Here is a 26,612-nt window from a genome sequence, read left to right on the forward strand (position 1 = left end):
AAACGTGGGCAAAAATCTGAAAAAGGTGTTTTGCTTATTTACCTCATTCTTGACCGCTCCTCTCGGTCCAACAAATTATTAAACGACCGTCACTAAAAAAACACTCAATTTTGAGTAATGATGATTTGGAGAATTTAAGATGTGGTCTGGTGTGACGTAGGTTTAGAAAAACATTTTTTTTATCGTGCCAACGTTTCGATCTTTGAGATCATCTTCAGAGCCTGGGATTTATGAAGATGGTCTCAATGAAGATCGAAACGTTGGCACGATAAAAAAAATGTCTTTCTAAATCTTTTATCACACCAGACCACATCCACGATCTCCGAACAATCATTAATTAACGGTCACTAAACACCACTAAATTCTACGTAATGTTTAAATTTGATAGACCTTCATCAAAAGGGCTTTCCGTTTTTTGCCAATAAATGTGCTATCCGTTTGCATTAGCGTGTTCAGCTCTGATTATTAAACCCTAATTTATAGCACAGAGTTTTTTAATACTGTTTTCCTTCCACCGGTATGATCCAAGTTATACGCCGACTGGGTTTTATTAAAAGATTTTTTACCCTTCTATTATTTTCATATTGTGAAATCGTGTTATTCTTTGTATAGATCTAAGATATTTCAGATGTTGTGCTTTTTTGGGCAATTAAATTTCTTCGTATCAATAAGCAAAAACAGTAATTAATGTTTAATTAAAAGGGTAAATGTATTTGCAATAGTTTTGAAAATAATGCCATAGATTAAAAAACAGATCATTCCACACATTTTTTACTTGGAATTAATTTATTATATTACAACAATGTTCGTCTATTTTTGTTTTTTGCTGTAGTGCATTTATTAATCGTGATATAAATTTATTGAAATTCCTCATACATTCTAAGTCTTAACTAAATGCAGCTACTTAAAAACAAATGACAGCCAGTGTTTTTAAAAAAATTGTGTAACTTGATCTTGTTTCAACACAATGACTCAAATGTTTGGTTTTTAGATCAAAGGTTTCAAAGGTAATTCAAAAAGGAAATGAAGTGTTGCATTACACTCTAAAACGAAAGGCCTCATAAGTGGAAAATTATACTGAATCTACATAAATTATGATTTGCAAAATCTTCGTTAATATAGTCCTTATTGAATATATCCTTTAATAACTGGTGTCAAAATACATTACTCGACCACATCAAACAACTATAAACAATGAATGCACTAACGTCCTGATGGTGATGGAAATCTAGGTCGGATCTTTCAGATTTTCAAATAAAAGGAATTTCAAATTAATCCTACATGCCTTCTGGTATACGTAGGTCAGTAGGTGTTAAAGACTTTGCACATGCCATTATACCACAGGTTAAATATTCACTTCAAACCGTTGCACGTAAAGTTGTACGCGACTTAGCGGTCGAACGTCAAAAAGACTTCAAAGGACTCAAGCCTTCATCCGCAGCCCTTCCTTTATAAAACTAACAAAGCATGAAGCAATATCCTTTGCACGGTTGATTGATTTTATGTAATTGGCAAACACAATCAATTACATACATGAAATAAAATAACGGCGGACAACTTAAGGTACGAAATATTTTTTGGCCATTTTTTTTAATTTAAAAGATAAATTGATTGGATTCACAGAAAAAATCAGTCAGAAAGAGCAAACTTTTAGAAATAGTTGCAAACCGCATTGAACCAGGACAGAGCTACAAACTTGGAAGAATGGTTGTTTTAAAAACTGGATCACAAAGTAATTATTCCTTCAATATTGAAATAAATTATTTATTTTTTCTAAACAGTTTTTAACTTATTTTTACGTAACGTTGATTAAGGTAGAGTCAAGCTTTCTTTGAGTACAACATAATTACCATACAAATAAATATCATAAAATTGGAAGGGCCTTAAAATTTACTCCATTGGATAAATCAGTCAAAAATTTAGGGATATCTCTAGAATGGATTATCACTTTTACAATCTTCACAAGTAATTTATAAATAAAATTAAATTCGATTCGAACAGTTAGTATTTGGGCCTAAATCAAAGTTGATTATTTATTATTTATCAAATTTCTTATAAAAAAAAAAATTATCAACATAGTCTACATTAGAAATGTGTAGTGATTAGTGTCCGTTAGTCGATGATTATTCGTAAATCGTGAGATGCTGTCTGGTGTGACGTAGGTTTTAGAAAAACATTTTCTTTATCGTGCCAATGTTTCGATCTTTATTGAGATCATCTTCAGGGCCTGGGATTTATAAACGTTGTTTACATTTGACAAATACATGCAGAATGAGGTAAAAAGTGAATTTATACAATGCAAAAATATATAAAAACACACAAATCCCAGGCACTGATGATGATGAAAATAAAGTTCGAAACATTGTATGATAAAGAAAATGTTTTTCTAAAACCTATGTCACACCAGACCGCATCTCACGATCTTTAACTAACGGTTACTAAACACCGAAATAATCATTAACTAACGGTCACTAAACACCACACAATGAAAAAAGAACTGAAAGAGGGCGGAAAAGAATATCTCAAAATTAAAAAAAAAAATCCGTTATAATTTATAGACGGAAAACAATATTTTAGATTTAGATATGTGGAAGTCATTGAGACCAGATTTTTTGTGGCAAATGATAACAAAATTAATCGTCGGGAGTAATTCACTTGGAAAAATAATCTTCAATAAAGCACATAATGGAAATAAAAACACCGAAAGTAAATATCAAAAAGAAAAATCCTGTTGGTCTTCTGACTTCTCGTTAGTTCCCCATGGAAAAAAAGAAAAAAATCATTGCGGAGTTCAGATCACGTAAAACGTTATGAAGAGAAGTGGGGGAAAAAATTCCAGAATTATAAATAGACTTGGGGGGGACTAAACCAATAAAAAGAATATCGGCGGATCGGCCAGGGCACGTAGTCAGAAGAACGGACGGATGGACAATGGCACCGCGCAGTCCAATTTCTGCAACCAGAAAATAAAAAAAACACGAAAAAATAGGGAAAAGTTTCGAGTTGGCATAAAAAGACGAAATAAGGAAAAGCTTGGTGGAAAAGGCCGAGCTTTCACTCGGTAATGGGCCTCACTTTCCGACTGAGAACTTAATAAAACAGATAATAATTTAAACAAAAATAACTTCGTATATATAAAACTTTATTTTATAGTATATAAAGTAAAACGGAATGCTAAGAAATCGTTAAAAACAGTATTATATTTATTGTTGGTTTTAAAGATATTGCTATGTTAAAAATATGTGGTGGTATATAAATTAATAGTCGAGTGTATTTAAAAAAGGAACTACTAGGTAACCAGAAAAGTCCATGTGTTTTTTCATTTGTGAATGTTTTCATAACTTCACTAATTTCGTGGTCCGCTTGACCAATTAATATATCACAATTAATTACAATCGGATTGGATTCTCGGCGACAAATGAAATGTCCACGGAGAGCTTTAGTGAAGTATACTTCATTTAAATTCATTAAATTCACTAATTTCGTGGTCGCTTGACCAATTAATATATTAAAATTAATTAAGGTTTTTAGATGAGATAAAAAAGTCAATGGCACGAGCGGGATTGGAACCCACGATCTTCGGCTTGATACGCCGCTGCTCTACCACTTGAGCTATCGTGACCTGGATCCACTCGGACACTAACTTCCCATTTCAACCCCACCTTTTGAATTTTCTCTCCTTGTTGCCTTTTTCAATTGTTTTCATAACGTTTATCAACATTTTTAATTGCATAGGAGGACTAATTGTTTACATCATGTAATACGAATAGAATAATGTTTCAGTTCATAAAGAAAAATTAACGGTTTTCGCGATCTTTGTGTTAACCCTGTTAACTCTGTTACGTCCTGTTATATTGAGAAAAATGATGTCGTAGACTTGTAAGAATCGACTAATTAACATTGCTCGATCCAACAGGCCAGGGCCAATGTTGGATGTTAGGTTGAAAATGTAGTCACGTTGCTATCCGTTAGGGCGTAGGTAACCAACATGGCAGCCATGCATTTAACAGCTGTTTTTTGTTTACACGTATTTTTATTCTTAAATATTCATTAATTAAATCAGACCAATACATTTCTGTTGTTAATTTCTGACCTGTCCTTAAACTCCCATTCATAATAGGCATATCTACTAAATACATACTATTCTATAAAGTAGGCTGTTAGAGGTTAGGATACAAGTTAGTACTTTTCACATAGATAGCATTTTGAATGAAAGGTTTGGTCAATTTTCCATTAACTTCTGGCGTCTTACAATTTAACACAAATGAAAACCAAAATAAACAACAACAAGCCTTCAAGGACTATAATAGATTTATTTTTGGTTCTACCAATCCCCACCCGCACCATTGCGAAAAAATTAACGTTTAAGATGCTTAGAAAAGAAGGGGGCATTCACGATTTTACTGAACATTTCTCTAATCGAGTTAACACGAGTTAACATGTTATAAACAGGGTGAATAACTTATAATTAATTAAAATTTTTAGTTGAGATAAAAAAGTCAATGGCGTCGAAATGTCGTGTAATCGGATTGGATTCTCGGCGACAAATCTCTCCGTGGCCATTTCATTTGTCGTCGAGAATCTAATCCGATTACACTACAATTGAAAAATGGCAAAAAAGGAGGGAAAATTCAAAAGGTGGGGTTGAAATGGGAAGTTGGTGTCCGAGTGGATCGAGGTCACGATAGCTCAAGTGGTAGGGCAGCGGCGTATCAAGCCGAAGATCGTGGGTTCTAATCCCGCTCGTGCCATTGAGTTTTTTTATCAACTAAAAACCTTAATTAATTATAATATATTAATTGGTCAAGCAGACCACGAAATTAGTGAATTTAATGGTGAATAAACTTAGTGACTTGAACAGTTCTCTGTAAATTAGGAAATATTTTCTTTCTCATGGATTCAAAACTCTTAAGTCGTGCCATTTTTGGTACGAATTTTAGTTTGATACTAGGGCAGGGTTTAAAGATGAAACAATTGAGCGCACTACAAAAGTCGGTCAAAAAGTTTGCTTCTTGGAATGAGAGAATTGAAGATTGTTATGTTCGTGTGTATACATTATTATTTAACCGGGTTTGCCTGTTAAATTATAGTGCTCACTGAACTCAAGTTAGCGGTGTGTCAATCTCCAATTAATTCGGCCCAGGATAGGATTAGAATTAGTGTGGGTGACTGAGTCGGGACAGAAGACGAGCCGAGACAAGTGTGACGATGTGCTTCGAGCCGGTTATCTCCACAGCATAGGAGGATCTTTCGAAAATAACCAATTCCTTTATCAACTGAAGCGATTGTGGGCGCACCCAGATTTGAAGAAGATGCCCCACAATTTCCCGGAAGCGGAAATTTTTCTACCACTAATGGAATCAAGAAATGAACCCTAGTTCTCAGAAAAGCTTAACTTGTATTAGAATTTAATTTAAATTGTAAGAGAAGGACCTTTTTGCCTGTAAGATTGGAAGATTTAAACGGGGAACACACTTACCCGATGCAACGCTATGCGTCACGTTTTGGTAAGGTGTACAGTCACACAGCGTGAATCACATAATCACTATCACAATCGCAACGCCTCTTTTGTTTTAAATGCATTATTTTGAGCAAAACCTTGTAATAAATTGTTAGTTAACTTGAATTGTAATAAATAAAGTTATTCTGGTGTTTCGATAAATTTTCTGCTTAACGATCACAATTAAATAATTTTTATAAAAACTAATGAATTTTTAATCTCGTTTAATTTGGTTTATATTAAAATAAGAATGATGTAATTAATATAACCACAAGACAATTAATTATGTAATTATGTTATGTTGTAACGACAATATTACATATACTTAGTTTGAAATAAACTACAAAAAATAAGTGTCCTGTTCTGACGCTACTCGACGAAAATGGTGTAATTTTCTTAGCAAAACCGTGTAATAAATTGTTAGTTAAATTCGTTAAAAAAATGGTATTGCGGTATTTTGCTCAATTGTCTACCAAACCATTGAAATTAATAAAAAAAAAAACTAATGAATTTTTGATCTCGGTTAATTTTGTTTATATCAAAATAAGTATGTTATAATTAGTATAACGACAATAGTAAATGTAGTTTGAATAAAAATATGAGTGTCGGTTCATCGACTCTGATCGATCCTAACCGACGAAAATCTGGACAGTGGGGATCGCGTAACGTAGCGTAGAGTAGGGTAGCGTTGCGTGGCATCGGGTAGATGTGCACAGGGGTAATATAATCTTGTGGATAATGGTAAATTGGATTTGCGTAGCGTAGCATCGGGTAGCTTCGCAAAGCGTTGCATCGGGTGTGTTCCCCGCTTTAGTCTTATAATTAGAGTGGTCGGATCAGGATAGTTGTTTCAGAATTAATTAGAAGAAATAAAACATAAGCCACAGCAAAAATACAAAATAAATACCTTTTTTTATTTTCGAAAATTAAAGTGAATAATACAAAATAAATACCTTTTTTAAACTAAAAATGAATTATACAAAATAAATACTTTTTCTTGAATTAAAATGAATTATACTGAATAAATACCTTTTTTAAAATTAAATTTTAAATTAAAATGAACAATACCAAATAAATACTTTTTTCTTTAATTAAAAAGAATGACACTGAGCTGGCAATAAGAAAAAATCAATTAATGGAAATAGGAAAGTAAAAATAAAATCTTCTTTGGACACATGAATAATACAAATTTTTTTACATATTTGGAACAATTTCTAGAGCGATAGGTATCTGAAATCTAGTTGAAATACTTGAATACATCAAAACTCTAACTCGAACTCTCAAAAAATTAAATTATTATTACAATTAATTAAGGTTTCTAGTTGAGATAAAAAAGTCAATGGCACGAGCGGTATTCGAACCCACGATCTTCGGCTAGATACGCCGCTGCTCTACCACTTGAGCTATCGTGACCTCGATCCACTCGGACACCAACTTCCCATCTCAACCCCACCTTTTGAATTTTCCCTCCCTTTTGCCATTTTTCAAAATTCAAAAGGTGGGGTTGAGATGGGAAGTTGGTGTCTTAGTGGATCGAGGTCACGATAGCTCAAGTGGTAGAGCAGCGGCGTATCTAGCCGAAGATCGTGGGTTCGAATCCCGCTCGTGCCATTGACTTTTTCATCTCAACTAAAAACCTTAATTAACTGTAATATATTAATTGGCCAAGGGGACCACGAAATTAGGGAATTAAATTATTATGTTTACAGTTTCATTTATGCTGTCATTTTATGTATATTGTCATATTTTGTAAAACGAACCTTTTTTTAAATCTATATAAAATCTGGTTTTACCATAAAAATCACAGAGTGCTACTTAACCTAAAATAACTGAACAACGTAACAAACAATAATTTATTTGTTACAACAAATTTTTGACTGGTTTATTCTGTGTTAAAGGAGTGTTGCCACTGGACAAGTTCTCCAGAAGAGCCTCAAATGATAAATTCAACATATATGAATATATTTTCTTAATATTGTACAATACTTGTGGTTGTAAGAAATAAATGTAATAAAAAAAAAGAAAACTGAGTGAAAATGAAGGCAAAGCTAATTGCTCACAGTCGTTTTGTTATATAATGTAATAATTAAACTAACATAAAAGCTTATTTTTTATATAAAAAAGTAAACATTTTCTTTATCGTGATAGTTGTCGCTAAGCCTGTTTGAAAGTATATGCCACTTGTTTTGCCCACATAGCTTTTAATCAATATGCCTTTCATTTGGTAGAACAAAAGCAAGAAACTACCCGAAACACAAAACCATTTTGTGGTAAAGTTTAGTAATTTGCAATGTTTGTTCTTTTATACGCGGCAAGAAACAGGGCTGGCTTGAAGGAAGCTTTTAAAAGATTTAGGAATAAATTCTATTCACAAAGGTGTTTCCATATTACAAATCCTCCACTACAGGCCGTCTCGTTTTTCCAGATCAAAGGAAAACGGGTAAGCATGTCCTTCTCTGTGTCCTGAATAAGGCTCGAAGGCAGAAGAAAGAAGAACTCTTTTAATATTGGCTTTAAAAAGAATACCTCCCCTTCCTCATAATACCCTGTTTGTTTAAACAAAACAAAAACATTAACTGTTCAATTTTTTTCCCTACAAGATAAGTCTTTCTCTTGTCAAAAAATACGCTTAAATAATTCTTAATTTTTTTCCAGTCGTGGTACGACTACAAATTGAGGTGGGAACCAAAAGAGTACGGCGGAGTTCAAATGCTTCATGTGCCTTCAGATCACATCTGGCGTCCAGATATAGTATTATACAATAAGTAAGTTGTTTTAATGTAATTTTCAAAGAAATACGTATGAAGCTTATTCACCCTTCCCTCTCAAAGAAAAAGTCTGTTCAGCTTAACAAAGTCAAACAAATAACCTATGAATTAAAAAAAATTGACATACAGCGTAAAAGTTTTATTATTTATACCTACATATATAAATAATCTTTATGCGTTCTAATGAATATATATGTCAATGCTCTACATTGATTATATATGAAAGATTAACTGTGATAAAACTGTTTATTGTTTTTTATTGGTATATTTTATAGTTTTATTTTTCAAAACACACTTGTCCTTGATATAGTTAATTTCAAATTAAACAATTGAAAAAATTATTTAAAATGTTTTATAATTATTTATGAATAATTTTTTTGTGTGATTGAAATGAAAAATTAGTGTCACAGCGGGACTCGAACACAGACCTCTGGGTGGGATGGGTATGAGTCCCGCTGGTGACCCTATTGTTTAAAACTCAACTTCCCTTTACATAAAACCTTATAAACCAATTTACACAATTTTCTGGTTAGCTAAAACATGTGGATAAATTTAAAAATGATTTACTAATACTATAACTAATAACTTTTTAATGTTGTTTTATTGTAAGCATGGGAGTTTTAAGATTAAACTATCGTTTTTTTGTTATGTGGTAGGAAACTTTTCCATGAGGTGTTTTTTTAATAAAAAATTAAATAAATTGCGCATTTACATTTATTTGGACGTATCGGGAATGTACAGCCATACAATATCTATAATGGGTTTTGTATGGAAAGGGGGTATCTATAAGGGTTTTTTGTAAATAAAAAAAAAATGATATAGAAAAGTAATCACTCAACGAAAGAAGGTTTATTTTGTGTTTAATCGGATCCCATTCTTTCAAGAATAATAACGTTTTGAATAATAATATCTGAAGCTTCAGGACTTTTTCTCCCGTAGAAAAAAGTTTGGCCGCAATGTGTGCTAATGGAAGATCAATATAACTTGTGGCTTAGAAAATAGTTAAATACAGAATGATCAGAAAAGTTAACATGTAACAGTTTAAAATTTTATATTTTATTGTAATGAAGTATCTTAGGACCCATCCTCTACCGGTATATACCGAAGGCATTCCTACTCTTCTAGAAACGATCCTTACTAGCCATGGGGATGATACCGCCATCCTTTGATCCCATAAAGACCTTGTCATTTCAACCCTAAACCTACAAAGCCATGTCAGGTCCCTTGAGGAGTGGTTGAAGGAGTGGAAGACGACAATAAGCATACAAAAATGTGACCATGTCACTTTCACCCTTCGGTGAATAACTACTGTTCCCATATAATATATTCCTCTCTCACCAGGTAATGTAGTCTACCTCGTGGCTAGGGGACGATTCAGTCTTCCCAAAATATTGCTGGATAAACAGCCAAAATTGACTTTACAAAATAAACGACTCATTTAAGCGGGGAACACATTTACCCGATGCAACGCTACCCGACGCCTCGTCTCGTTTTGGTAGCGTGTGCACATCTATGCGACGTCAAGCGCACGCCACGTACAGTCACCCGGCGTGTATCACAAATCGGTATCACAATCGCAACTTCTCTTTTGTTTTTAATGCAGTATTTTGAGCAAAACCACGTAACAAATTGTTAGTTAAATTTAATTGTTTTATTCTGCCTAACAATCACAAATAAATACTTTTTATAAAAACTCATGAACTTTTGATCTCGTTTAATTTGGTTTACATTAAAATAAACATGTTGTAATTAAAATAATGACAAAATTACATATACATAGTTCGACATAAACTACAACAAATATGAGTGTCCGGTTTTGACGCTACTCGACGAAAATGATGTAATTTTATGAGCAAAACGTGTAATAAATTGTTAGTTAAATTTTATGAGCAAAAACGTGTCATAAATTGTTAGTTAATGTGACAAGTTGTTAGTTCAATTTTATGAGCAAAACCATGTGACAAGTTGTTAGTTCAATTTTATGAGCAAAAGTGTGTAATAAATTGTTAGTTAAATTTTATGAACAAAACCGTGTAATAAATTAGTTCAATTTTATGAGCAAAACCGTATAATAAATTGTTAGTTAAGTTTTATGAGCAAAACCCTGTAATAAATTGTTAGTTAAATTTTATGAGCAAAACCATGTGACAAGTTGTTAGTTCAATTTTATGAGCAAAAGTGTGTAATAAATTGTTAGTTAAATTTTATGAACAAAACCGTGTAATAAATAAGTTCAATTTTATGAGCAAAACCGTATAATAAATTGTTAGTTAAATTTTATGAGCAAAACCATGAAATAAATTGTTAGTTAAATTTTTTGAACAAAATCGTGTAATAAATTTTTGAGCAAAACTTGGCAATAAGTTGTTAGTTACATTCATTCTGTCAATAAATGGTTTTCCGGTGTTTTGATCAATTTTCTGCCAAACCATTAAAATTATATTTTTTAAATAAAAACTAAGGGATTTTTGATCTCGGTTAATTTGGTTTATATTACAATAAGTATGTTGTAATTAATAGAACGACAATATTACATGTAGTTTGAATAAACATGTGAGAGTCCGGTTCTTTCGGCTTCGACTGTACTCGATGCTACCCGACGAAAATCTGAACAGCATAGTGGTAGGGTAGCGTTGCGTGGCATCGGGCAGATGTGCACAGTGTAATACAATCTTACGGATAACTGGACTATGGATTTGCGTCGGGTACCATCGGGTAGCGTCGCATAGCGTTGAGTCGGCTAAGTGTGTTCCCCGCTTTATGTAACTATTTGGGGACCATTTGGGCATACGGCATCGAATTTTGGGGTTCAACAAAACGTTCCAACCTCCAACGTCCATTCCCTAGAATCAAAAATCCTTCGAACCATCGTCAATACACCTTTTTATGTATCTAATCTTACCATTCACAATGAGTTTAGTATCTCGCTACAAGAAGTACGCTCCAACCCTCATGTCAGAAACCTTTCATCCCGCACCCTTCCAAATAATCCACCTCAACGGCTGAAGCGTCAATGGACACGCGATCTCCTAACTGACAACGAATAACAATGAAAGTGGTGGTATATAGGATTACTAGTGTTCATTTTGTTTTGTTTTACGATTTCGAATGCCTCAGGTGTAAATAAAAAAAAGATTTAAAAAAAGTTTTATTATTCTGGTTTGCATTAATTTTTAATTGATTTAATTAAAAAGGTGTTATATTTTGATTACGTATAAAATTTCCTTGTGGATAAAACGTCAGTTATTAACAAGTCAGTTTTTAAACTAAGTATGTATTAATGTTAAACCGGCCCTGAGTCAGTTTTGTTGTTATTCAAACGCTTGTTTTGGCTTTGCGCCATGTTCAGTGAAAAATTGAAGGAACATGTCTGGAGGTTACTAGAGTATTCAGCGTAAGTGACGTAACTGTTCGCTCTACCTTACATAGATTTGGAAAGACTTAGAATTGAGCAAATTTCTCATGAATTGACCAGTGTTCTTCAGCGCCTTTCATGGTTTTCATGGCACAAAGCAGATTTTTTTAACCAGATTGTCACATGCGTTGAAAATTGGAACCTGTACACCAGGAGTCACAGAATGACCCTGTCTCATTGGCGCGAAACCATTCACCAAAAAAAAAGATATGCTTTGCGATTGGTGGATGGGGGTTGCGAGGAACAGCAGAAGTTATATCAACCCCCAAGGTTGTGGGTGTTTTTGAAAAAGCCTATTTGTAAGTATGTCGGGTTGGAATGCAGGGCCGCTGGATTCCAACCCGGGACCTTCACCTTACAGTGATGAACGCCGTGTCAATGCCTAAACCGTTCCAGCCAACCAGGTGGTGGATGCCAGTTGGCCTGAATGCAGAAATTTGCTCAAGCCAACTGCAACGAGTATCGGCCCAGAAACCCTCGTGAGCAGGAGAGGTGTATTTTTTCACCGCAACATCACGAGACTTCATACAGCCAGAGGTGATAATGAAATTGGATGTCCTATGACGCTCTCCAGACCTCGCCTCTGACTTTAACCTTTCCTAGCAATGGATATGCGCAATCGGGAGTTTGACAAATTCCAGCAGCTGGAAAATCACTTGAATTTTTGTTTTTTGTTTTTGTAAGTTTATGAAAAGAACATAACTGAGCTGGAGGGACTAATTTGAATAGTGACAATTATTAAAGATTTTGAATCCGCACGAACTTTTCTGGCTAGCTGGCAACTTTTATTTTATTTATTTTTTTTTCAAGCCGGCTAGCTACCAGTGCTATTGCCAGTTTTCACCACCTCGTTGGCTTTATGTTTTTCTAAGGACGAAAAAAATTTGCTCTCTCGTCAGAGGCTTTGCGGCCTGTTTGATGGAACTTCTGCGACTTGATTTCAACTTGCATTTTCCCCTCCACATGTGGTGAAAAGGCTCTAACTGATGCATACCCAAGAATTCAAACTTAGACTAAACGTAGTTTGGCGGATTTCACGTACTCGCCCTCATTCACGCTAATAAATACAGTCATGGGATTATAACCTTTCACACTATACTCAAAAATCAAATTTATTTAGTTTTTGTGAAACACGTTTGAATGACATCAAAACCGGCGAGTGCAGACGGACCCATTACGTAACATTAGTTATACACTAAACTAGTCAAATATTATCATTAAAAAAGTATTTTTGTTTTTCATTTTGATTAAACAATAGTCCAAAATTATAATTTTTGAACAATATACTTTTTTTATTGACTCCTTATGTGATTAGGTGTAGTTTTGTGTGCAGCATATTAGTCAAATCACCATGATTTTCGGAGGTATTGACAATTGTTAATTACAAACCCAATTAGTTTTTATAATAATTTGTTTCTTATGCTCAAACCAGTTATTGTAAAAGAACAGTCCCAGGTTGCTTATTCGCTTTTAACATAATTAAAACACGGATTAACATTTGAAGTTCATATTTGTAACAAACGAGCCGAGGGGGCCAACAAGGGTTCGCCTTTGTAACTCACTGCAACAATGAAGTGGCAAAGTTGGAAAGCGAGCTTCGTCAAAGTTGGTATCCAAACTTAAGATCTGGTTTCATCTCCGATGTTTTGCATGTCATGCGGATAAAGTTGTTGAAGTTGCACGGAGCGAAAGCCGTAAATTCAAAGGGCCAGGGCGATTCTTGAGGAATCTTCCGCAACAGAGTGCCCCTTGTCCTCACCCGGGAAAATTATTTTCACGTTCAATGTTGGATTCCTTCAAACATTTATTCTGACGACAAAGTATACACGATTCTTCTTTTCTTTGTCCGTGTCCTATGTACCGTGTTAACTTGCTCGCTGTGGGATACGTTGAACAATTGAATTTATTTATTTATCACTGTTTCACCGTAAAACAACTTCAGTATCTACACGACAGATATAATATTATAAGTTTGTTTAAGCAGATAACAGGATCTGTGCACATTTGTTTAAACTTAAAGTCATTTACTTTATTTTTTCATCTGGCATCTCAAAAATGTGAGTTTAACTTGTTCAAAAATTAATAAAATATTTGTATACCTATTACAGTATGAGCATTCTTCAATGTAGAATTTTAAGTGGACGTCAAAACAGGCCTGGCTAAGTTGATTGCTTTGTGGGTCAAAACTTACTTCTTAATCTTTGGTCTATTAGTATCTTCTTTTGCTTTCTTCGTTGCTCTCTTGCTATTTCCGTTATTTCTTTCTGTGCTTCTTTTTATTTTTATATCTTTCTTTTCTTCCACATTTCACTCTCTCTCTCTCTCTCTCTCTCTCTCTCTCTCTCTCTCTCTCTCTCTCTCTCTCTCTCTCTCTCTGTCTGTCTCTCTGATAGTATAATGCGACTATAAACAAATATTATAATAGTTAAGTGTAAGAAAGGTCCTAGAGACCTAACTTTTGCAGATATCTTAATAAATAAATCATTAATCAATCAATCAATCTCTTTCTCTTTCTCGTTATTTCTCGCATTCTCTCTCTCTCTCATTATTTCTTGTTTTCCCTCTCCCTCTCATTCTTTCTTTCTTTTTATATTTATATTTCTTCTTCCTCTCTCCCCCTCTCGCTCTTTATCTTTCCCGTTATTTCTCGCTTTCTCACCCCCATTATATATTGTTTCTCTCTCTCTCTCTATCTATCTATCTCTTTTCTTTCTCTTTCTATTTATATTTTATATTTCTTCTTCCTCTCTCTCTCCCTCTCGCTTATTTAATTTCTCATCCTTGCTTTTCCTCCCGCTATTTCTCATCTTTTTTATTTCTTCCTCTCTCCCTCTCTTTACCTTTCCCGTTATTTCTCGTTTTCCCTTTCCCATTATATCTTGTTTTTCTCTCTCTCTCTCTTTTTTCTTTCTCTTTCTATTTATATTTGTTCTTCCTCTCTCTCCCTCTCGCTCATTTAATTTCTCATTCTTGCTTTTCCTCCCGCTATTTCTCATCTTTTTCTATTTCTTCCTCTCTCCCTCCCTCCCTCCCTCCCTCTCTCTCTCTCTCTCTCTCTCTATCTATCTATCTATCTATCTATCTATCTATCTTTCCCGTTATTTCTCGCTTTTCCTCATGCTCTACATCAATTTTTTCATTGTGAAACGGTTGTGCATTTAAAACGTATTAATTTTCCTCTTGTGTGAAAGGGAATAACAACGTTTTATAAGCGAAATGTACAATAAAAAAATAAAAAACCAGAATATTAATAATTTATTTTATTCTGTGTACATCATTTCGCATCTGGCTTGTTGAACAAAAAGGGATTAATCTTCCTCAGTTTAGTTTTATATTTCATATTATACGAACCGAAAAAAAATTATATATTCATATTGGATTTTAAATTTAAACCATTAAAATTCGTGAGGGGGTACTAAACGAATTGTCGAAGTGTGTCTAAAATATTTTTCCATCGTTTAAATTCAAAATTTGACTTTTTGGACCAATGAAAGTTATTCAATTTCAACTTAAATAATTCATTTTCAAGTCTTAATTATGTAATAATGTTGATGCTGTATATTGAAGGATGAAAGGAGTAGTGAAATTGCGATCAATGTTATATCTTAAGAATTCTTCGACCACAAGAAAGTATAACCGATATGCTCTAAATGTTGAAGTGATAGTTATTATTTATAGAATATATATAAACATTTGCCTGTTGCCTAAAAATTAAACCATAACATACATAATCACATAATCAAAACTTCTAATAAGCACGAAAGGCTATAAGTTCGTATTATTTTTCGTTCTATTCAACTTTAAACTTGCTGTTCTTTTAAAGTTGAACATTAATTCAATTAGAATAAAAATTTTTCTTAAACATTTTGAACAATATTCACATGTTAAACCCTACTGAAAATACCAGGCAGTTTTGTAAATCGAACTGTCACTATACTTAAGTTTTGATGTCAAAATGATTGACAATTGAATTGACCGAATATAAGTTTAAAATTTTAAAACCAAGTGAGAATTTCAATAATCGTTTGAGTAATTTGGAGATCGTGAGGTACGATCTGGTATGACGTAGGTTTAGAAAAACATTTTCTTTATCGTGCCAACGTCTTTATTGAGATCATTTTCAGGGTTCAAATGTGTTTGTGTTCTGTGTAGATGTGTCATTCTTGGTAGTGGCACGCTCAACACAACATACAATAATGACAGATCTACACAGAAAACAAATACTTTGAGATCTGAAGATGATTTCAATAAAGCTCGAAACGTTGGCACGATAAAGAAAATGTTTTCCTAATGCTTACGTCACATGAGACCGTACCTCACGCTCTCCAAATCATCATTAACTAACGGTCATTAAACACCACACAAATCGTTTGAGTATTAGCCAAAACCGTAACACGCTTGCTTGTGAAAGATCAAATCTCAATATAATTTTTTATTTTGCTGAATTATTAATATTGATATGGAAGAAATTGTTTATGATATAAATATTAAAAATTCGTGACATTTTTTACTAATTCTCACCTGGGACCTTAGCTGAAGCAGTTTACATGGGTGAACGTTATGCGAATTTTGCCTCGAAAATGAGAGCATAAAAGCAAATTAATGACACCTGTCTCCTGTCAGAACACGAACACAAGATTGAAATTTTTTTAATTTTTTTATACAAATCGGCTTCAAGCGGGAACACACTTACCCGATGCACGCTATGCGACGCTACCCGATGCCACCCGACGCTTTGTCACGTTTTGGTAGGGTGTGCACATCTAGGCGACGTCAAGCGCACGCCACGTACAGTCACACAGCGTGTATCACAAATCAGTATCACAACCGCAACGCCTCTTTTGTTCTTAATGCACTATTGCAACCATGTAATAAATTATTAGTTAAATTTTATGAGCACAATCATGTAATAAATTTTTAGGTAAATTTAATTGTATTAAATAAAGTTATTCCGGTGTTTTGACCAATGTTCTGCCTAACCATCATAATTAAATAATTTTTATAAAAACTCATGAATGTTTGATCTCGTTTAATTTGGTTTATATTAAAATAAGAATGTTGTAATTAATGGAACGACAAAATTACATATGCATAATTTGAAATAAACGACAACATTACATATGCATAATTTGAAATAAACTACAAAAAATATGAGTGTCCTATTCTGACGCTGCTCGGCAATAATTTTGTAATTGTATAAGCAAAATCATGAAATACATTGTTAGTTAAATTATTTTATGTGCAAAACCGTGAAATAAATTGTTTGTTAAAATCGTTATATGAAAAAATGGTATCCCGGTATTTTGATCAATTTTCTACCAAACCGTTAAAATTATTATTATTATCTTTTTTTTAATAAAAACGAATGAATTTTTGATCTCGGTTAATTTGGTGTATATTAAAATAAATATATTGTAATTATTATAACGACATTAATACATGTAGTTTGAATAAAAATATGAGTTTCCGGTTCTTTTGTGTTCGACTGTACTCGATGCTACCTGACAAAAATGTAGACAGTGGGGACCGCTAGCGCAAAGTAGGGTAGCGTGGCATAGCATTACCTTATGGAAAATTGGACTTTGGATTTGCGTCGGGTAGCATCGGGTAGCGTCGCAGTGTTCCATCGGGTAAGTGTGTTCCCGGCTTTAAGGTCAAATATAATTGGTACTTCTAAAAAAAAGTGTTTTGGACCAAATAACAGAAAAATAAACTTTTAGTTACAGTCAAAATTTTATACTAAACATTTTCATGAAATATGAAAATCACGTGAATAAAATTGGTTCTTGAAAAATCTGGCATCCCAATTTTATGTACTATATACGTGTACTTAAATTGCAATATGAAACATTTAACAAAGTGTATTTTTTTCTGAAGTATATATAAAAAGAGATTTTAGTATTCATAAAATACGTGGTTCACGCTTTTCAGAGTGTAAAATCTATGCGATGTAATATTGTCACGGCAAGGGTCGTCGCCGTTCAACGAGGAGGACACAATAATACAACGGCACGGTCGAAGTGTACTTGTGCTTTCAATGGATTCACTCATCCAAATGTCAGCGATAACGGGTCCTCGGTCGTGGCGTCACACTTCACCCACGGAAACTTTTAGATTCATCCTCTTCGAAATTATGCCATGCCTCGTCCGACCGTGTCGTAAATATGTCTCACATATTTCCCTCTCCCGAGTTTTCTGATAGGTTCGTTTTACATTCGATACGGTTTCCAGGCGAGAAAATCGATCCCCTTCCACACCCCAGTGTTATTTTAAATGTATATATACAAAAGTGGGGTGAATTTTATACATTCAAAACAATCTCGTTAATATTCAGTTGAAAGAAATGCTAACATTGAAATCAGAAAATATGTAAAATAATTCTGAACGATTTATGTGACAAGAATATAGTCCAATGACACACAAAGGCTCGGAGGTTTTTGAATATTTAAACCAAACTCTTTACAGTGTCAACCCTCAGTGTTAACGATTTCAATAAACTTATGTTTGAAAATAAAATATTTAAAGACCAATTTTTAATATAATATCTTCTTCTTCTTGCTTGACGGATTCAGAATATGCAGAATAATCGATAGATTAGGTTATCGCTGTAAATTAAAATGTAAATTAAATTTCTTTCTCCCGGAAATGATACAGCTCTTCGAAAAGGTGACACTATCGCCTGGAGAAATTCAAGTACATTAGAGCTTTAAAGGTAGTGCACTTTCTCAGTGATGGAAATAAAGAGGGTTAACTCCATAATAGTCCTTTTAAGCGGGAAACATTTACCTGATGCAACGCTATGCGACGCTACCCGTTCCTACCCGACGCCTTGTGACGTTTTGGTATGGTGTGCACATCTATGTGACGTCAAGCGCACGCCACGTACAGTCACACAGCAGGTATCACAATTGCAACGCCTCTTTTGTTTTTTTAATGCATTATGTTGAGCTCAACTTCGAATACATATTTCGAAATAAACTACAAAAATATAAGTGTCCTGTTCTGACGCTACTCGACGAAAATGGTGCAATTTTATGAGCAAAACCGTGAAATAAATTGTTAGTTAAATTTTATGAGCAAAACCGTGTAGAAAATAGTTAGTTAAAATCATTATATCAAAAAATGGTATTCCGGTATTTTGATCAATTTTCTACCAAACAATTAAAATTAATTTTTTTTATAATAAAAACTAATGAACTTTTGAACTCGGTTAATTTGGTTTATATTAAAATAAGTATGTTGTAATTAATATAACGACAATAATACATGTAGTTTTAATAAAAATATGAATGTCCGGCACTTTTGTCTTTGACTGTACTCCATGCTACCCGACGAAAATCTGGACAGCGGGGATCGCAGCGCCTAGTGTAGGGTAGCGTTGCATAGAATCGGTGGTAATACAATCTTATGGAAAATTGGACTTTGTATTTGCGCCTAGTAGCACCGTGTAGCATCGCGTAGCGTTGCATCGGATAAGTGTGTTCCCCGCTTAGGCCGTAGGAGAAGAAAAGGAATCTGTCGTCAACACTGAACCCAGGAAATAAATTCTACTATCTTCCGTTTTGTTGCAGCCTGTATTTATCAGGTTGTTAATTTAACGATTTCGAAGCAAAAACTGTTTATCTTTCCAAACCAGAAGAAATAATATATTCAAGAATATGCTAGTTATTGTCGGCAAAAAGGGATGGTGGTCTTTGTTTTTTTATTCGGCATCTCGTCATTTTCCTCTAAGTCTATCCTGCTGCAAAAGCTTATCCCGTCCTTTTAAATTTCAAAATTACAAGTCTATTCCACCCTAATTTATAAAACTTCTTCAATTAATTGCCCGGCTATGTGCTGATGGGAAAAAAAGGAACCCTTTGAAGGGACAAAAGGCTCACGTTTTGTTTATACTAACCGGCAGACGCTCTTTGCATAAACGCCCTACAACCAACAGTTCAAGTGAAATTGTCCCACATCTGTTTTCTGTTGTTTCCCGCTGATCGATTAACTTTTGAAATATCGATTCGCAGCTTTGTTTATGATATACTAACGTGGATTATTCAATTTGGGACAAGCAATTTTTTTAAACCAAACGATTCTTAAAAGACAAATAATGTAATGATTTCCATTTTTATTTCAATTTTGCCAACGATAGTAATAAAATATGCACGGACCTTTATGCATTTTTAGACCGGATGGTTGGGCAGCCCAAGGAAGATAAAATTATCCTCTTACTTAAGGTCTTTTCCAACCATTGCAGTCCATTTCTTAATAATTAATTGTTAATAATTGTTTAATATAGAGACGCTGTGGTTGCGGTGTTTAAGAGTGTAACTGCTATCTCCTTGGTTATTAGTTTACACAGGTCAACCAGCATCTTTTCATAATCTCCATGGTTAATATTCACATGATCACTGATAGGTTTATTCTTCAGTGTTTTCTCTCTAATATGATTCTCTTACCAGTCTTACTCGTGTTTTTAGCATGAATGCTTTGAGGCTGATACGGCTGTACGAGTCGGCCTTGTAGTCGGTAGGGGTATTCGCGACCTTTGTGTTAACCCTGTTAACGCTGTTAGGTCTTGTTAGATCGAGAAAAATGAAGACGTAGACTTATAAGAATCGGGTAGTTATTATTGCTCGACCTAACAGGCCAGAGCTAATGTTAGATGTTAGGTCGAAAATGTAGTCACATTGCTATCCGTTAGAGCGTAGGTAACCAACATGGCAGCCATGAATTTAGCAGCTGTTTTTGTTAACACGTATTTTTATTCTTAAATATTCATTAATTAAATCAGACCAATACATTTCTGTTATTAATTTCTGACCCGTGTCATTTGTTAGTACTTTTCACATAGATAGGATTTTGAATGAAAACGGAGAGCTTTAGTGAAGTATACTTCATTTAAATTCATTAAATTCACTAATTTCGTGGTCGCTTGACCTATTAATATATTACAATCAATTAAGGTTTTTAGATGAGATAAAAAAGTCAATGGCACGAGCGGGATTCGAACCGACGATATTCGGCTTGATACGCCGCTGCTCTACCACTTGAGCTATCGTGACCTCGATCCACTCGGACACTAACTTCCCATTTCAAACCCACCTTTTGAATTTTCTCTCCTTGTTGCCATTTTTCAATTGTTTTCATAACGTTAATCAACATTTTTAATTGCATAGTAGGACTAATTGTTTACATCATGTAATACGAATAGAATAACGTTTCAGTTCATAAAGAAAAATTAGCGGTTTTCACGATCTTTGTGTTAACCCTGTTAACTCTGTTAGGTCCTGTTATATTGAGAAAAATGATGTCGTAGACTTGTAAGAATCGACTAATTAACATTGCTCGATTCAACAGGCCAGGACCAATGTTAGATGTTAGGTTGGAAATGTAGTCACATTATTATCCGTTAGAGCGTAGGTAACCAACATGGCAGCTATGAATTTAGCAGCAGTTTTTTTGTTTACACGTACTTTTATTCTTAAATACGCATAAATTAAATCACACCAATACATTTCTTTTGTTAATTTCTAACCCGTCCTTATACTCTCATTCACATAGATACATCCCCGATCCTACAAAGTTGCAGGCTGTTTATACGTTAGGTATGTCAACGCGAATTGAATCGTGTCATTTGTTAGTACTTTTCGAGTGCAAAGAAAAAAATTTTGAATGAAAGAGTTGATTACTTTTACTTTTTTTAACTTCTGGCATATTACAATTTAACGCATAACAAAACCATAAGCGATGCCTTGCCACGTTTTGGTAGGGTGTGCACATTTATGCGAAGTTAAGCGCACGTCACGTACAGTCAGCGGGTATCACAATAATCACTATCAAAATGATACGCAACGCCTCTTTTGTTCTTAATGCACTATTTTGAACAAAATCTTGTAATAAATTGTTAGTTAAATTTTATGAGCACAACCATCTCATAAGTTGTTTGTTAAACTTAATTGTTTTAAATAAAGTTACTCCTAACCATCATAATTAAACAATGTTTATAAAAACTTATGCATTTTTGATCTCGTTTAATTTGGTTTACATTAAAATAACATGTTGTAATTAATATAACGACAAAATTACATGTACTTAGTTTGAAATAAACTACAAAAAATATGAGTGTCCTGTTCTGATGCTACCCGACATTAGAAAATGGTGTAATTTTACGAGCAAAACTATGAAATAAATTGTTAATTAAATTTTATGAGCAAAACCGTGTAATAAATTGTTCCAATTTTAGTATATGTACCGCCGAAGCGAGTACAATAAATTGTTAGTTAAATTCATTATATCAAAAAATCGTATTCCGGTGTTTTGATTAATTTTCTACCAAACCATTAAAATTAATTTTTTTTAAAATAAAAACTAATGAATTTTTGATCTCGGTTAATTTGGTTTATATTAAAATAAGTATGTTGTAATTAATATAACGACAATAATACATGTAGTTTGAATAAAAATATGAGCGTCCGGTTCTTTTGTCTTCGACTCTACTCGATGCGACCCGACGAAAATCTGGGCAGTGGGGATCGCAGAGCGTCGGGTAGGTTAACGTGGCATAGCATCGGGTAGATGTGCACGGGGGTAATGCAACCTTATTTTGCGTCGGGTAGCATCGGGTAGCGTCGCATGGCGTAACATCGGGTAAGTGTGTGTTTGGCTTAAAGTAGGGTAGCGTTGCGTGGCGTCGGGCAGATGTGCACGGGGGTAATACAATCTTATGGAAAGTTGGACTTTCGATTTGCGTCGGGTAGCATCGGGTAGCGTCGCATGGCGTAACGTCGGGTAAGTGTGTTTCCGACTGGTAGGTAACGTTCACTCCTGGAGCTTTATATAAGCGAATATTCTCAAGTGCTCAGCTTATGGCTTTCAGTTGAACTATGCTTTCTACCTCCTTCCACTCTCCTTTTGTAGATCTTTTTGTTTTGGAGTGTTAAAAAATCAAAAAGGAGAGTGTTTTGCTTTCTGTTTGTGTAAAGATTTCATCTGTGTCCGTGAGAAAGCTAACCCCCTGTACTATCCTTGCCGAGGGCGTTGTGTTCGCTGGCACAGTGAGGTGTTTCTGTAAGTTCTTTGCAGAATCTCCGCCGCGAATACCGCTTAGCTTTTCTGATATCTTCATTGTACTGATTCTGGGTTTCTTTTTATGTACCCCGCTCATTGTGAGCCTCGGCTCGGCTGAATAGAGTCAGTCGTTTAGGGTGTTGATCCACCAGACTGGCTTGTATTTATGTCGCCTTCTCTTTTCTGCGTTTTCTTCGGTTTTCGGTGCAGAAGCTCATTATGGCACTGGTCACCTCCTAGACAGAAATTTCAATGCCTGGTCACCTGCCTCTTAATTCCTTTTTCACCCTCTGTAAAGATTGTTGACGTGTTCTTTTATTCCCTGTCCAATTGGTGTTCCCGGGGTTGTTACGTTTTTTATATGAGAGAGGGAGTGCTCAAATCAAATCTGATATGCCTCTGATAAGAGTTTGATGGTTTCCTGGATGAATATTGATGTCCGTACTTCCCCATTTTCGTGAAATCCCAATTTTTAGTCGCCATGATTGAAAATCAGAAAGCTAGTGCAAATTGATCGAAGCAGAAAACATCATAGCTTTTTAATTGATTCGTAAAAAAATTTCTAGCATTATTTGAATATGATTTATACAAGCCGAAGACAGAAATGTTTAGTGAACTCATCTAAAGTTGTAATTTATTTATAAATTGACAAAAGAATTATTTGCGCATGATAAATTGTGGTGATGAGTGATACTGTCTTATCAAATAACATGCTTTTTCAGGTTGACTAATATTTTTTCCTTTATTAGCCAGGACACACTTGTATGTTTGTATATCATATTTTTTGCACGAGAGAAGGGACGGATGAAAAAGGCCAGGGGAGGCGGGAATCAAACCCACGGCCATATAGACCTGTTTCAATTACTTTTGGAATGTTGATGTAATGAAATTTCAAGAAATGTCAATGAGCACTCTTTTCATAACTTTTGTAAAATTGCTCAACGAATATCAAACAAATTTATTTTTCGATGAGAAGACACCCTGCTGAAAGTGTCAACACTTTATGAAGATCTGCAAATTGTATATACAAAAGTATCTCGTATAGGTCATAAAATCCTCCACAGTCTACAGCATAGAAATCATGGATACACTGAAGAAAGCATCATATTCTTGGATATCTGCATTCATCACACTTATAAAACAACCATGGTTGTAAATAACCATGAAAAAAAATCGATGTTATTATGGACGATCTAATACGCCATATGGCTCGGCATCCATGGACGACACAATCTTTGAGGGGGTTTTAGTTTTTATACAATAATTTATTCCTTAAATAAAAATTAAAGTATCAAAATAATCAGTAAGTTTTGAAAGAATCCATTATGTTTAGTGGTCTAATTGACCAAATTACTTCTTTTAATTAATTATTCTTGTTATGTAAAGTCCTGATTGAGATGAAAAAGAGGGAAAATTCGTAAGGTTGTAGGTTGATATGGAGAGTTGGTGTCCGAATGGATCGAAGTCACGATAGCTCAAGTGGCTAGAGCAGCGGCGTATTGAGCCGAAGATAGTGGGTTCGAATCCCCCTCGTGACACTTTTTCATCACCACCACGACCTTACTACATAACAAGAATAATTTTGAAATAATGTTTACCAAATATTCATAGATACAATAAATTTATAGAAATATTATTTCACGAATAGTTTCGACATAAAATATTAATTAAAATAAAATATATTTTTCTTTATTTTTTTAGCTGAAAATGCGTGAAATACTCTAAACCACTCAGGAAATTTTGTTGAATTTGTTGTATTGTGAAATGAGTATTTATTTATAGAAATAATTATTATCATTCTCGGTTAGTAGAATTTAGTCAGTTTAGCTATGGGTTCGATTCCGCCCCTGGAATTTTCTTGACGGACTCTTCCTCGCAAAAAAAAATTATTATTAATTATTAGCATGGCATACTCTAGCCAATATTGAAAAAAATAAGAAAATATCGTTAAAATAATAATAATAATGGGGGCATCGGTTGCCGCAACGGTTTGGCGTTGACACGGCGCTCATCAAGGTAAAGGTCCCGGGTTCGAATCCAGGGGCCCTGCATTCAAACCCGACATATGACATACTTACAATGGGATTTTATTCCAAAACACCGGCACCCCGAAGGTTGATTTAACCTCTGCTGTTGCGAACCCTCGTAAAACAATAAATAAAAAAATAATAATAATAACATGTTAGCTGAGCAGATGCCCTTTCTAACATATTTCAAGCATGCTCCCCATTGTTATGCTATACCTCTTCCCTGCTTTGAAGCAATAAGCATATATTTTTCTGTTTTTTTTTTTCTATTTTAACTAGGTGTGAACTATTTTTAAAATAAATTTAATCCAAATCACAATCAACTTTCTATCATATTATTTTTAATAAGGCTCACAATAATAATTTAAAAATCTTATTCTGTCTACATGATAGTTTAATGATGTATTTGTGTATTATTTTGAAAATTTGAAAACGTTTTTATTTTGGTTTTCTTTTAAACGTTTTATTTAATTATACACGTAAAATGAATATACACCATGAATTGAAAGGATTGACCAATTGGTGAAACGAGAGTGAATGCAAGGTGCGTACGTTATGTGTGTTTGGTTTGAGTCAATTTTTCCAGCGCTGACGGTAACTTTGAAGTGACGTTGGCAACAAAGGCTACCATCTACCATCAGGGACTGGTCGAGTGGAAGCCACCCGCCATCTACAAGTCGTCCTGTGAGATCGACGTGGAATACTTCCCGTTCGACGAACAGACCTGCGTCCTTAAGTTCGGTAGTTGGACCTACGACGGGTTTAAGGTACGTCCGGTTGGGTCCAAACTACCCAAAATCGTGTGTGAGCGAGTGACAGACTTAGAAAATATTTCAGCTGACAAATTATCTCCATTTCTCCATATTTTCTTTCGTGGCAGATGACGCAAAACGTAATGATTTGTTTTTTTAAAGGAAAGAAAAGAAATGATATAGAGCAAAGGTAATTTTTTTTTAGAAATTGTGGAATGGAGGTATCTATTGTAATTGTATATCAAGCACGGAGGATTAGATAGGTTGTTACCGATTTAATCCTCTTAAGCGACAAGTCGGACCAGGGCTTGGCCCAAAAAATATGTATTTTATGTGGATAGGCAAGGACCCAATTAGCCAGGTATTGTTTCAGCGCTGACGGCAACTACGAGGTGACGCTCATGACCAAAGCCACTGTATACTTTAACGGCCTTGTCGTATGGCAGCCTCCGGCCGTCTATAAGTCCTCGTGTGCCATTGACGTCGAATATTTCCCGTACGACGTCCAAACGTGTGTTTTGAAGCTAGGCAGTTGGACGTATGACGGTTTCAAGGTGACTCCTATGACCCCAGCCTCGCTATCCCTCCCCACGAATGGTGACAGTTCGCAACTGGGCAGCATGAATGTTGTTTACAGGGGTCTTATAGCCCTTTATGTCTGTTGACAATAACAGTATCGGCACAACCGAGAATTTTACAATTATATGTTGTTCATGTTGGAAGCATGTTGTTTGGTTTATTTTTTTCGTTTATTTTATTTTAATTTATATTTAGTGTTTTTTTCTCCCAGTTGTGAACGAGTGAGGGTCTCCATGCTGAGCTTCCCACATCTGCCGGTTGAGCATGAACGTTGTCTGTGGGCGGCTTCGCTTGGACCTTTTCCCACCGGGTTTCCCATTCACTGCAACTGTTCTCAAGTGTTATCCGATGGCGTTTGACTTAGAGAATTTGCCTAGCTGTAACCCATACAACACAATGCCATTCAACACTGGATCCGACCACACAATCTCATATTATATCGTGTTGATTGGTCTCAGACAAACACACAAACTACATATACCATAATAACAATGAAAAAATAATTGAGATCTCTCT

At 34.5% G+C, this 26,612-nt stretch overlaps 1 protein-coding gene across 3 annotated transcripts in view; it reads left to right on the forward strand.

Annotated features, from left to right (window-relative positions):
* Positions 1-26,612, forward strand: part of LOC106663555 (acetylcholine receptor subunit alpha-like) — a 110,857-nt gene that overhangs the window by 66,448 nt on the left and 17,797 nt on the right. For 2 of the 3 annotated variants that reach the window (XM_024229826.1, XM_024229825.1), the window contains exons 4-5: positions 8,156-8,265; positions 25,352-25,532. In XM_024229826.1, coding sequence (XP_024085594.1) covers positions 8,156-8,265; positions 25,352-25,532 — 291 coding nt within the window. Of the gene's footprint in view, positions 1-8,155; positions 8,266-25,351; positions 25,533-25,890; positions 26,072-26,612 lie in introns of all 3 variants that reach the window. The other variant, XM_024229827.1, reaches the window with a different exon arrangement.

The sequence above is a fragment of the Cimex lectularius genome, unplaced genomic scaffold (genome assembly GCF_000648675.2).
Source record: "Cimex lectularius strain Harlan isolate CLEC.00 unplaced genomic scaffold, Clec_2.1 scaffold427, whole genome shotgun sequence".
Taxonomy (NCBI): domain Eukaryota; kingdom Metazoa; phylum Arthropoda; class Insecta; order Hemiptera; family Cimicidae; genus Cimex; species Cimex lectularius.